The following is a 14,624-nucleotide window of genomic DNA, read 5'->3' on the forward strand; positions in this document are numbered from 1 at the left end:
ATTGGGGGCACACACAAGGATATCATCCATATAATGGTAGATGATGGCCTTCTCTGCGGCTGCACGAACTGGGGAAAGCAGGGAAGAGACATACCACTGGCAGATAGCTGGAGATACCTTTAGGCCCTGAGGAAGAACGGTCCAATGGTACCTTTTCATAGGAGCTTCTGAATTGATAGAAGGGACAGAGAATGCCAAACGCGGTGCATCGTCAGGGTGCAATGGGATTTGGAAAAAACAATCTTTAATATCAATAACAGCTAATTTCCAATCTTGAGGAAGCATTGTTGGGGATGGCATACCAGGCTGGGGAGAACCCATATCTTCAATTACATTATTAATTTGTCGGAGGTCACAGAGAAGTCGCCACCTCTTTTTGTCAGCTTTTTGGATGACAAACACCGGAGAGTTCCATGGGGACATGGTCTCTACAATGTGGCCCTTTCTTAGTTGCTCTTGTACTAGTTCCTCGAGCACTTTTATTTTTTGTTTACTGAGTGGCCACTGTTTCACATCAACTGGTTCGTCTGTTTTCCACTTAAGTTTTTGGGTGGGGCGCTGTTGTTTAATGACTGCTGCACAAAAATGCTGTGGAGAGTCTGGAATATTAATTGTGACACCCCACTGGGCCATTAAATCTCTCCCTAACAAAGGTTCTGAATAATCTAACACAAATGGACGGATATTTGCCAATTGTCCGTTTGGACCCTCGAATTGAATAATGCTTTTGGATTGCCTTGCCAATTGCAGACCTCCTACACCTCGAAGGTGACCAGCAACATTTTGTAAAGGCCAGTGTGCTGGCCAGTCTTGTACTGGAATCACTGTGCAGTCTGCACCTGTGTCTACAAGCATTTCAATGCGTTTAGACTCCCCACCCCCACTGACATTGCACCACAATTTGGGTTTATCTGTCCCAATAACTTGGACCCGGGCGACCGTGGGCCCTTGTTTATCGACATTTTCAGGTAAAGATGGCACAGGGATAGCTTGAGCAACAATTTGTCCCTTGGGAAGAAACAGGGGTGGGTGGAAACAGTGCAGGCTGAGAACAAATTGCTTGGGATCTGATGTTGTCAGTCCCGGAGCAATTTCGATCTCTTGTGGTGTGTTTTTGTCCCCAGTGATGATGTACTTACAACGAATTTGGTTCCAAGTACCCTTCTGTTCAGGATTTACAGAAACAAAATGCCAGTCAGTGTCCTTCAGGTGGAGTGACTCTGTCAGCTGCAACCTGTAAGGCTCATTGACAGAAGATGCGGTTAATACAGAATCACTTAAATCATAACAAAGGTTATTTTGTTTCACTTTCAACAGTGGACTATCAGACTTGGTCTTTGAAGCACCTGCTTCACTTACACAAATGTTAATATTATCGCGCCCTTGATTTGTTTTGCTACCCTTATTCTCTTGGCCTGCTCCTTTTATGTCTGCACGCCTGGCAGGCTGGCGCTTTATTCTTCGTTTTTTTGTTGTTGACCCCCAGGGAGGGCTTGCAGTTCTCCTCCCCTGCTATTTTTAAATTCATCAAATTCCCTTTTCAGGGGGCACTGGTTACTCCAGTGTCCTAGCTTATTACAAAGCAGGCATGGTTTAGTGGGTTCAACCATTGCTGGTCTCCGCTGCTGCCCAGGGTACTGCTGTGCTGAAAGAGAAGGTGCAGGGCTGGCAACAGCAACACGCTGAGGTGGTCTTGGCAGCAGCCTTGGTCTGGAGTCTTCAGCAACACTCATCAGAGGCACTTTCCTGTTACAGACTAGAAGCATATCTTTTAATGTAGGGGAAGGTTCCATAGGAAGGCTCAGGATTGCTGCTCGACACTGTTCATTTGCATTTGTAAACGCTATTTCTTCTAAAATTGCTTCCCTTGCATTTTCCTTTTTAACTTGTATTTCAATGGCTCTAGTTAGCCTTTCTACAAATTTCACAAAAGGCTCTGATGGTAGTTGTTTGATTTTACTATAGGGCTCAAAAGGCCCCTCAGGTTGGAGGGAAAAGAATGCCTTTTCAGCTGCTTCCTTTACTTTCTCAAGTGTTTCTGCAGGAATTGCAGCAGCTTGGACTGAGGGAGAAGACCATTGACCCTCACCACAGAGGTGGTCAATAGTAATAAGGTTACCATTGTTGTCTTTTGCTGTGTTTGGATCAGCCTGTAAGCTTGGGAGAGCATCTTTTAGCAGCTGTTTCAATGCTGATTCCCATAATTTGAATTCCGTGGATGTCATGAGACATGAAAACAATTGTTTTAAATCATGTGGAACCACAATAGTCCTACTTAATTCAGAATTTAAAAGGCCACGGAAATATGGACTGTGTGGACCATATTCTTTATGAGATTTACAGATCTCTTTAATCAATTGTCATCCAAAAGAACTCCAATTAGCAGTTGGGGCTGCTCCAGCTTGAGCTGCAGGCTGAAACGTAACAGGGGCCAGTGACAACATGGCACCACGCATTGGGTCTGTTGTCCCCTGCTCTGTATCCCTTGAATCAGAAGCATTGGGATCACAGCTACAGGTTTGGGGACAGGCAGTGGGTGTGTCCCCACCGTGGGAACCCGGGGAGGGGGCGGGGACAGGGAGCCGGCAAGGGGCGGGGAAACCGTGGGAACAAGGGGCGGGGTCGAGGGGCTGGCAGGGGGCGGGGATACCGTGGGAACAGAGGGCGGGGTCACCTGGTGACATCACGTCAGCAGCCGCCCCTGGCAGGAGTAGAGGGGCGGAGCTGAGGGTACTGCAGGAAAGGCGGGGGGAGGGGGGAAGGTGTCACGAGGAACAGGAGGAGAGGGGGATGGGGCAGGAATTTTGGGATGCTTAAGAGGATTTTGGGAAGAAGAAGACCAGGTTTGGGAAGATGCCACGTGGCACCCACCATCTTGTGCACCCCCTAGGGACTGGGGGCCATTTTGGACATCACTGCTCTCCGAAAAGCTAACACGTGCTCGGGATTTTTTTGGGGAAAGAGGTTTAGGGGTTTTAGAGGGAGAGGGAGGAACAGGGAGAGCAGAGGCACATGGCTTTACAATTGGCTTTTTCTCCATTTCCTTTTGTTTGAGTAATGCTGTTCGAATTTGTAAACTCCAGAACACAAATTTAGCTGAGGATAATTTGCCAGATTGTCCTAAGGTTATCAATTCATTCCCAACTTTATCCCAGAATTGAATATTGTGGATTTCTTCAGGGGAAATGTTTGGGAACTGCAGAAAAAGCCATCTTATAAACTGTTTCAATTTTCCTTTAGAGAATTTCACATTACTCTTGATTAAAATGCTAACAATATGATAATACACTCCCCTTTGTACAATGCTAAGTTTGGAACCCATGTTAAAAAGCAAAGTACTTAATCCCGCCTGACCAAAAACAAAGCTAAATTCAGCTACCAATTTCTAAAAAAAACCACAGATAGAAAGCGATAACGAGCAGACAAAAGCTTCACAATGCAGCTGTATATACTGCTTTTAAAATTCCCGGGCAGCAGCAGCAGGGCACGCCCTGCCCCCCGCCGTGGAATGCAGCGCCCCCGCGGAGCAGAGAGAGCAGCCACTCCACGTGGCAGCCGAAACCGGGACGCCCCCCCCCCCGCCGCCGCGTGTGCAGAGCACTCCCGACCCCGCAGCCACGTGGAAAGAGAGCCCCCCCCTCCCCCGCAAAGAGAAAGAGAAAGAAATCTCCTAACACGTGTCTGAACACGCTGCTGAGCCGGGGCTGCTCCGGCGCGAATTCTAAAAAACAGTGAAACACGCAGCAGGAAAGCTAAACTAGAACGCTATGAATTCTCGTCTGTGGGGCTGCGCAGCCAAAATGCAAAGGCAAAAAAGGAACAGAACTCACGGCAGAGTCTGTTTTTGAGCTTCTGCTCTACCGAAAGCAGAGATACTCACGTGAAATGGAAGCTGTAGGCTGGGTACAGGCAGGCAGGTCTCCACCGGAAAAGGACCTCTCTCTGGGTGCAAGAGAGGCTGCCCTTTTCTCCCTCTGGAAAATCTGTTCACCACAATGAAGCAGGGCTTTCCAAAGGCGCCGAACAGTCCACGAAACTTTTTCTGGGAGTATTCCCAAAGTCTCTAGCTGGGAGTCTTGAAGCCAGGCTCCTTTCAGCTGGATGCACGGCTGGCAGAAGCTTCTCTGAGGAACTGCGAGTCTGTTTTCGGGCTGCAGAGTCGAGCCACCCACAGGGACGCCAATATATATTAGAATACGTATCCCAATATAACCAGTTAGATGGTGCCCAGGCCAGTTCTGACCTTCGCTGCTGGGCCACAGGCAGCACTGTGGTGTTTAACCGCAGAGATACCTTGGCTGGCGGCAGAGTGCAGCGGGGCACAAGACAGGACTCCGTTCTCCTCAGGAGAGAGCTTCTGGCGATGGTGGAGAGAAAGGGAATGGATTCTGCTAGAAGGTAGCCAGATGTTTATTCCATGAGTACAGATACGTCTGCACTGGGCCACTGCTGGTAACAGAATGAAGCCGCATGGTCTCATTCACATTTTAAGCTCAGGACAGGGGAAGGGGAGGGGACAGGTGAGTCACCAACCAGGTGAAGGGGCAGGGTCTCAAGGTACTAGGGACACCTATCACACGACGCCTTGCTGGTATGTTAGCCTGATTGACAGGGCACACTCAGCGAGGGGCGAGGGGGAAGGGAGAAGGTAAAACAGGATATTGCAACACACCACAACAGGAATACACTATTGCAGAGGTGCAGCAAAGACAATCCCATCATGGCTAATTATGTAAAACACTTTGCACTTGAATAGAGCTATCTAAATGCCAATTTGGGGGGTTTCTGTGTAATAATCATTATCTCTTACATCCCTAATCAGTAGAGTGTAATCACTGATTGGAGGATTAGGGTGATGCAGGGGATTTTCTGCAAGGGAAATCCCAGCCCAGGCTTGCTGTTTGTATTCTGTCTCCTAAGGCTCTCACCAAAAGCCACAGCAGAGCAACCACGATGCCATATAGGACAGAGTTTTTCCTGATGGGAGACATCAGTCATTGGCTGAGCCATGGGCTGTGTCTGTATGTGGATGGAAAACAGCAGCCTCCCAAAAAAAAGTGCCATGTAAAAAACATGACAGTAACAGAAATCATAATGACTCCTTGTCCCTTCTGCATTTGCACTCCTTTCTTTGTAAAAGTATTTTTCAGAGCCTGAGTAGTGCTTAAAGCAGTAGCTTTCACACTCTGGCATAGTTCTTAATTTCTCCCAAGATTTAAGGTAGAGACCACCCCCATTCTGCGTTCATTAGGTGCTATTGTGTATGGCAGCTTTGGCTGAAAAAAGGGGGAAAAAGTTTTTCCAAGGAACCTCATTTAGATGGCATTTGACTTTTGTGGGTTTGGCCAGTTACAAATCAGAGGGGACTTTTGACAGGGAGTGTGGATGCCCAGAGCACAGAGTGACTTGTGAGTGGTGATTGTCTAAGTGTGAAAGGCCTGAGCCCCTTTTGAGGAAGGTTTTCTTTTCTGAAGCCTTTGTGCCTTAAGAAATTATTTTCCTCTTTTAAACAGAAGCCTACCATTTTCAAGACACTGGAAACAAGGAAAAAACTGATTTTTTTCCCTTCCTGTCTTCTAAGAGGAAGTTGCAGTTTTGGCTGATGCCTGAGCTGCTCACGTTACCAATAAAGGAGTTGGGTTAAGCTGCAAACCTGCAAAGTGTTTGAGAGGAAAGGCACTGGACTCATTTTGCAGTCCTAGTAAGCCTCTAGGTCAGGGAGCTGTTTCAAATCAGAACATTCTATTGATTTCTTTTTAATACCTTCAGCTAACCAAACTCTCAGCCTTTTCAATAGCGTTTCAAACCTTAAAAGGATCAGAAACACAAGCAGATGAATTCTGTGTGTCATGACTGAAGACTACAAAAGCTTACAAAGTGATTTTCAAACATGACTAAAATTCTGATAGTTTAGGAGGTAAGTTGCCCTGAATTGCATTAAACTCCTTACCCACCAGGACTGGTTAAAGTCGCAGGTGGAGATCATTAGAAAATGAGAAACAGGCATTAATTTTTAAAATGTTGCTTCATCCTCAACATCTTTGTGATCAATATTTGAGCACTTCTACTTTTAACTAAGCAGGCAGTAATTTGAGAGGCATGCAGAAAACCTATTAGCTTCACTAAAGTGAGCAAATTCAGCTCACTTTTTCTGCTGTGTAATGCCTTTTCATGTCTGTTTAGACCACTGTAACTGAGAAGAAATTTGACCCATCTCCCTATTCTCAGTCATTGATTCTATTAGATCAAGCCATAATTCAGAATTACTACTGGAAACCACCACCCATTAAACATGATTTTTAGAACAAAACTATATTATTCATCACTTTTCACAGTGATGGTGGAAAAAGGTATATAGAAGGCCCCCTACTCTGTCTCTGGTTCTTTGCCCTATTCACAAAACCAGAAAACAAGGCTTTGCTAAAAAACTGTCTGCAACAAGGACTGAGTATCTTTTTATTTTCACAAACCCTATCCCAGCCTGACTGAGTCTGCAGGAATTTGGCAAAGAAGATAAGGCCTACTTAGCCTTCAATATTGAGAATAATGTAAAATATGTACAAGTGTCCAACTCCTTTTCAGGGGTTGTACTGTTGCATTGAGATAGAAACTTTTTTAATAGACTACACTCTTAAAATGTGTTAGTCTGGGTACTCCAAAAGAAGCACTGTTAGTTGGTAATTATTTCTAAAAAATGTAGATGTTGAAAGTAGGAACAGAAGTAAGCAATTAGGCAAACTTGTGTAATTTTATCACTTACTTGTGAAGAGAACAAGACAGGAATGTAAATGTGACCAAAAAATGAATGTGGTTGTAGCAAGAATCGAGACTTCAATGCTTCCATGCCTGGCATTGGCAGAACATCAGCCTTTGTGGTAGAAATGACTACAACAAACTGCTGGTGACAGACATTGTCCTTTGCCCTGAGCTTTCTCAATCCTCCAGGTGCAGGCCTGTCTCTAACTGTCCCTGCTTAGAAACCTTGCCAATTTTCAAGGTAACATTGCTCTCAAATCTAAAAGGACTCTAAAAAAAGTCCTCCATATTCCCCTTTCTTCTAATGGTCCCTCATCTCCCTCAATGATTTGGCTCCTTACTGTTCACCTGCATCAACCTGGGATAAATCACTTGCTTGTCACATGATCCAAAATCACTCCTGCACTCTCTCTTTCCTACTGGACATCTATAGTGAAGTCTCTGAGTTTATTGAGCTCTCAGCTTATCTGCCTTTCTGGCTTCTGGACCCCTTTGCTTGAAGTGGTGATCCATTCAGTCCTGTTGCTGCTTGTTTCCTCATTCCTGCATCTGTGACCATGGATCAGTGCCCCTGCTCCCTAGAGATGGCAGTGACAGGACTTGGCCTTCACTGAGCAGTGCTCCCTCCCTTGCTTCTGCACTCTCGGGTCTCTGTGGTGTTAGAACTCTGCTGTATTCATCACCTCCTCTTGATTAGGGCTATGGATCATCTGCTGCTTAATCCCATTGCTCATCCTTCCTTTGTCTTCCAAAGATATTTTGTCCAGTTATAGTTACAGACATTATTTCTTCCAGTCCCAAGACCACTGATCCTTTATTTATACCTTAAACTTCTCTTAGCCCACTGCTGCGTCTGCTGTGCTCTTGTACAGACAATCTGTGTGGGCAGGCAGTGTCCAACTGCAGCTCATCTTTGCAACTGCATCCCTTCGTATTCTCACCTTGTGTCTTACCAGGAATTTTATTCTTTGGAATCCCAATCCTAGCTCATGGCCTAGCCAGCTCCTGCTTCACAGGCTCCATAGGAGCAGCTGTCCTCAACCTGTTAGTGAGCACTTGGCTACAAAACCCGTGCTTCATCTTCATCTCCGTAGTCTGTCAGACTGACACCTTCAGCCATGCATTATTATGAGAAGAAGGAGTCTAGTTCTGATTTATGCAAACTTGTGTCACTTGTATTTGGCCAGAACATCACTCAAATGTCTCAGCCCTTACCGCTGCACACTCTACATCACAGATGAGCCACATTTTTAAGGCTTGCTGTTTACAAGCTGTCACTTCTCGCTGTCTATCAAAGAGCTGCCTCCTGACTCTAATGATGACAGCCTGCAAGACCTTCTTCTTGTTAGATTTCCAAATAAACCAGCCTTCCTCAAATGTATGCCATGTATTCCAGGCTGCTCCTACTCGCTTTTGGGACCTGATACACATGGACCTCCTGTTTTCTGTGCAGCAACATAGAGGAAAAAAAGAAAGGCACAAACTTTTTTTTCTAGTTTCATGTCAGTTTGTAGAAAATGAAGCCTGTAATCTTAAAAATCAAACATTTGCAAGTGGAGGATTGAGTCTCCTGCCACAGACCAAATCAAAATTTGAAGCAGAAACTTGGAAGGATAGATGTTAGTGCAGGAAAGTTTTCTGACTTTTCCCTGACAGAAGAAAAACTCTGCTGTGAGCACTGAAATGTCTCTATCAAGGAGTACTTTCTGAGTGCTTGAAGCATCATAAGATGCATGAGGCAGCAGCATGTGACACCTCTGCCCTCTATGGGTCTGGAGTGGCACATTTTGTGAGTGCAGCAAGAGCTGAACGCCACAATTCTACTACAGCCTGAACTCTACAGCTATTATATAACAAAGGAAAACTCTCCCTCAAGCCAGTGTAAAGATCAGGATCTCCATTAGGTCTTTGGCCCTGGTGATGCAGATGTCTGCATGATTATGAGTCTCTCAGAAACAAGAGAAGTGGTCTCTACAGGGATGCTAAAAACACCCTTCAGGCTTACCTAAATTCACATTTAAAAAAATAAGATCTTGGCAAGTAATTTTGGGACTAGGTAGGTGGCTGGCATAGCCCCAAAAAGTGTGAGGTACTGTGAATAGCAGAGAGCAGTTCTGCAGCCCAGTGTTGTCTTGTTTACTCATTGGTGCTGAAGTGTCTAAATCCCAACAAATCCATACTTTTGCATAAGGGCAACAGATGGTGTATACATCCATATGGTAATGAGTCCCAGCTTATTTCCTGTCACAAGAATATACCAGTTCCCAAGGGGAAGATGGCCACAGAGCCATTCCCTCTACCACTGTGTGTTTCTGTACCTTTCATCCCACTGCCAAAGTCAAACAGACCTTCTGATTTAGCAGTGTTGTGATATCTGCACACACTGTGTTGTTGTAGGCAGACACTTAAGACACAACTGTTAGAGCAGCATCAGATGATGACATTAAAGAGCTGCACCACAGAGAGAAATACACCTTTTGCTGATGATAGGCAAAGACTTTCAACGATGATTAGTAATTAATAGCTTAGTGAGAAATTCACCTTGTTTACTCCAATCATGATCCTAGAAGTAGTGTGCTATAGAGATCCCAGTGTCTTCATCTCTTGGGTGCTGTACCTGTATCTTTTTTCTTGACAAGCTGCAAACAACTTTTAAAATTTTGGTCAGTCAATAACTCAATTTCAGTACTTGTCTGAGGTTGTCCAATTTCAGCTCCTGCAGTATCTTCCCACTGCAAATAGGAGCTTTCCTTCTTGCATCAACATTAGCTGCACACAAGGCCATGTTTAAACTTAAAAAAGAGTAGAGAAGGGGGTCTGTTTTGAGTAAAGCTGAGGAAGTACTGTATTCCTTTAAAATTTAAAGCCTCTGCTGGTATGATCAAAATGCACTGAGTGTCAGGCTCCAGGAGGCAAAGTCAGAACAGGCAGTGATGGATCACGCTTACGGTATCGCTTCGGTTCATCTTTTTCCAGTTCAGATGCTGTGGAGTCTCCAACTACACGGACTGGTTCGAAGTGTACAACACAACCCGGGTGCCAGACTCCTGCTGCTTAGAATTCAGTGAGAACTGTGGGCTCCATTCCCCAGGGACCTGGTGGAAAGCGGTGAGTAGCTCTGCAGCACATGGCAGCAGCTGCCTTGCAGCCCAGGTGAAGGACAGGCAGTAGTGATTTGCAGGGCTGCAGAGATGATAAGCTGTGCACCTCATTCTATCCTAATTCACCTTTCATCAGGTGCTTTCAGAAGGCTCCTGTTGAGCTGTGGCCTTTGACCTCCAATGAAACCCCCTATTTAGTTATTTTTATGAGCTGGTTTCCTTTCAGTAGGCTCCAAGCTGTTGTTTCTCACTGCAGACAGGTCCATTCCAACACTGATCTGCAGCGCAGACTACTGACATCAAGCTAGGAAATGGCAGGAATGCCCTTTTCGTGTCCCACCTACTGGGGTCAGGCAGCAATAAAGGCAAATGGTTCATGCACACACACAGGCCCTGGAGCAGCAGCTGTAGCTCATCACAGCCCAGGCAGTCCTGAGGCAGGAGGACTGGCAGAGCCTTGAGCACTCCTCTCCCACCAGGAGCTCTGGTTCGGGGGCCTCCACTGCACAGAAGAGTGGGAACTGTTCCGCTGAGTTGCCAGCAGCAATTTTTTTTTGTTGCTGCACTTGCCTGTAATCAAATTCAAAACTCCATGGGATAATTTCCCTACAATGGCCTCAGCAAGATCTTTCTGGAACAGATAGAGCCTAAATATGTCTCTGAAATTACCTCAGCAATTCTTTGTGCTAATTGCAGGTAGTGCAATTACACAGGAGGGGTGTAGGCCACCTGATGAAGTGGAATTATAGCTAAGTTTTGCTGGTTCTAATAGTTTGTGAAGACAATGAGTAAAGCTGTCTTGGCCACTTTCTAGTGAGATTTCATATGCATGGAGGCTGAGTTCACATCAAACACAGCTTCCTTATACTTCTTGAGTAGCTCTGGGTAATTTTTTTTATTTAAGGACTGAAAAATTATTCTTCTATTTTATTCAGGGTAGCAAGAAAATCAGTGCAGGTTAACCCTCTGGCTTCTGATGGCCATTAATGGTTCTTCCTTTATACATATGTAAAAACCCCTAACTGAAGGCTGAATGATTCTTGGCCATGAACATTTACAAGACAGGGGCCCCTGTTTTTGCACAAGGTTGTCTTACAGACATGATTATTTAAAGAAAGGTTTCACTTGGGCCAATTCCACCCTCCCCAAAACTGGACCAGTAAAACAGGGCTACAGCTGCTGCAGAATTTAAAGCATGAAGAAAGTAATGGAGGAGTGCCCATACTGCAGTTTGAAATGATTGGAAATGGTATGAAATGGGCCCATGTGCAGGAGGAGCAGCTACTGAGCCACTCACACTGGAACTGTTTGGTTTCATGTGTCTTTATGTATTATAAGAAATGTTTATTTTTCTTGAAATGTGGAGAAAATTAAAGCCTCATTGTAAGGTTCTCACTGCTTCTGGTTGGGTTTTAGAGAGCAAAGAGGACCCAAACCCAGTGTTTGTTTATTTGTTGTGGTTTAACCCCAGTTGGCTACTAAGCCTGCTTACTTTCCCACCAGTGGGACCAAGGGGAGAAGCAGAAAAGTTAAAGTGAGACAAGAGTGGGTTAAGATAAAGACAATTCAATAGGGAAACCAAAAACCATGCTCTGTGTAACCTCTGGTCAATGATAACAAAAAATATCTCCAGATTATCAACCCTGTGTTCAGGACAAATCCAAAACACAGCCCCATACCCATCGCTGTGAAGAAAATTAACTCTACCCCAGCCAAAATCAGCACAATATTTTTAGTTACTGGCTGTATTTATACGGAGCAGTGCTCATGCAGCATTTTGGAGGTGCACTGTTTTGTGTCTGGGATTAGTACTCCATGTTCAAGCTCCAACCCAGAAATACATTGTAGTTGCTCCAGCACTGAAATGATAATCCAGGCTACCTAGCAGCTGGGTCAGATCCATTTTTTTCTCTAGCTGTATATTCCTGGGAGAGTAGAGCTGTATTTATGGCCAATACAATATTCTTGGTTTGTTTTTCTTTGTAGCCTTGCTATGAAACTGTGAAAGTATGGCTCCAGGAAAACTTACTGGCAGTGGGAATCTTTGGATTGTGCACAGCTATGGTGCAGGTACAGTTTTGTATCAATTTTCAAATCCTAAATAATTGTAACTAAGTAACCACAGATTCAGATATATACTCTGCCTAAGCAGGTTTTAAATCTTGCAGAATTTTTGTCCACCATCAGGCAAAATTATTAAGCACTTTGAGTTTTACTTTAGTTAAAATACTGTGTACAAGGCACAGAACTAGGAATCCTGCACAGTGTTTTATGATGCACTGCAAAGAGCTGGCACTTTATCAAGTGGTTTATATAAGACTGAAACTGGACTTGGGAGGGGAGACTGGACTCCAGACACCTAATCAGGGTAGGATGAACTGCCTTTAGGGTGCCTCTATTTGTCCAGTTATTCTCCAGAGAGGACTTAGGCTAAATAGCCAACTTCAGCATAGTCTAGAGGTAACTTAAGTCTTCAACCTCATCCCTCAGGCCCAGGGTAAATTACAAATCAGGATGTGGTGCCCAAACCCTGCCAATAAACCCATGTTCCTTTACTATGATTGGCATAGACATGCCTATCAGATTTCTGAGTTGCAATCCTTTCCACTGTGACTTTGGTCAGAGAAGAATCTGTTGTCCACCACTTGGTCTCTTACATGCCTGTGCCTGTAACCCAGCCTGCTGTGGTTGTGCCAGTGTAAGCCCCTGTGGCACAGCCTGAGGATACACAGGGGAAAGTTGTGCTGGAGCTCTGGCTGGTTCAAAGTGCCTTTCCTAAATTCAGTGAAGATCTAGCTTTAGTCTCCAGCTCCCCCTCTCTCACACCCAACATGCAAGCACAAAGGATGGCACTGCTAAGCTAATTAACACCGTGGAACTGCAGATTAACTCATGGTTCTTTGGTTTGGTTGGGGTTTTGTTTTAAATTTGCCTGGTATGCCACTAGCAGCAGCAGGAGAGAGGCTGGGATCAGTATTCCACTCACATTCCCAACAATGACAGATTAGGCAGAATGGCACATATCTTACTCTCTCATATGTCATTTATTGGCTGCAACTTATTAATGCAAATGCCTGACGCCTCACAGGCCCAAATTCAGTAGAGTTCTGGGGCTTGTTCCAGTATAATAAGCAGATATGCTTAGAGAAAAAAGCACAAGATCATATGGCAGACAGGCAATTTATGACTGTTGTTAATATATTACCATGACTAAAAAAAACAAACCAGCTTTTGAGCATCCATTCCTCATTTAGGGTATCTTTAAAGGATACACTAAAAATCCCCAGCAGCCCATGGTCAGAGTCCTTCTCATAAATACCCTAAGTATATTAAATTTCTAAGGCAATACTATCTTTCTGACAGAAAGACATTGCTAGTTTGCATGGGAGGAAGCACTTCAGACAATTTAAAAATGCAGATTCATATTCCTAGTAAATGCTGTGCAATGCAGGGAAAACACCTCAGAACACAACAGATTTTCAGTCTGCCTTCCAGCTGCCTGGTATGATTGAATGTACCTGATGACAGAAGTTACTGTGTACTGTCACCTGAAATGAACTGAGCCCCTTCTCTTGCTGCTGTTTCAGTTGTGTTCTGGCCCATAGCATGTGGCAGTTTTTCATGTTAGCATCTTAGAGAATCATGCAGTCACATAATTTGAAGGACATAACAGCACATGCAACAGAAGAATCTTCCTCAGTCGTGCATGCTTCAAACTAGAAACCAAATTCAGCTACCACTGTTTTGTTACATAGCTGTCCCTGAAGGTGGATACTTCCAAAAGGCCAGTGCTTGCTACAAACAGCACACCAAAACCTAATAATCTGATTTCACTGTAGAAGAGTGAGACTTGAGGAAGATTAACAATAACCATTTTGTCTTCATAAATATAAATTCATTTTTTAACCATTTTTTCTTCATAAATATAATTGTGTGTGTGTGTGTGTATTCATATATTCTTTCAAAGTACTCATTAACAGGAACTATTACTCATGTAAAGACTAAATTTGAAGTGGTCAAATTAAGTGCTTAAAACAGAATTCATACCCTAAAATTTTCTACCTGGCAGCCCTTCATTTCAGTGAGAACTCTTACAGTGGTGTTGCAAAGGGAAAGTAACAAGCACTTAGTACACTCATATAGGTACTTCAGCTGGAAGGAAAATAAGACTCTCTCTCCCATCCCTTTTGATGAAGTAATCCACCAGAGACAGCACAACAGGTCAGTGCTTAGCTGGGAGAAGAACCCCCACCTCCCTGCGGCTTCTCTTGAATAGGCTGCGTAGAAAAACACATCCATTGTTGATGAGGCATTGATGGCCATGATTAATGCATGTTCAGTCTCCAGTGATTCCCCCACAGGGACCTGTGCACACATAGACTTGGAAAAGTAAAGTACAGTCCAGTAAACCACTGCATCTGTAGGGCCAGGGTTTAACCCAGTGTCTCTCAAAACAACAGCTACAGGGACACCCACAGAATACCCACACAGCTGTGGATTGCTACTGTAAAATATTTTCAAGCAAAAGGCATCCAAATTTTTTTCAATATACCTCTTCCCAGTATCTGGTGAGAAATGAACTCTCCCCTGCTCTCACTGTCCGTTCTGTAAGACAGCAAGAGGGATAAGGACAAAAGGCAGACAGACTCTAGGAATAGAACAAGGACATGCACAGGCAGGAAACACAGTATGTGATATGTCCTCCTGTGTGTGAACAAAACTAGAGTCATGCTTTGCTCTTTTTTTTCTTGTTGTTTCAATAAATAG

General features: G+C 44.4%; 1 protein-coding gene across 5 annotated transcripts in view; it reads left to right on the top strand.

The window, feature by feature from the left end:
• Window positions 1-14,624, top strand: part of TSPAN4 (tetraspanin 4) — a 427,493-nt gene that overhangs the window by 404,341 nt on the left and 8,528 nt on the right. For all 5 annotated transcript variants that reach the window (XM_064714684.1, XM_064714682.1, XM_064714678.1 and 2 more), the window contains 2 exons: window positions 9,733-9,864; window positions 11,844-11,927. In XM_064714684.1, coding sequence (XP_064570754.1) covers window positions 9,733-9,864; window positions 11,844-11,927 — 216 coding nt within the window. The remainder of the gene's footprint in view (window positions 1-9,732; window positions 9,865-11,843; window positions 11,928-14,624) is intronic.

This window comes from Zonotrichia leucophrys, chromosome 5 (genome assembly GCF_028769735.1).
Source record: "Zonotrichia leucophrys gambelii isolate GWCS_2022_RI chromosome 5, RI_Zleu_2.0, whole genome shotgun sequence".
Classification (NCBI taxonomy): domain Eukaryota; kingdom Metazoa; phylum Chordata; class Aves; order Passeriformes; family Passerellidae; genus Zonotrichia; species Zonotrichia leucophrys.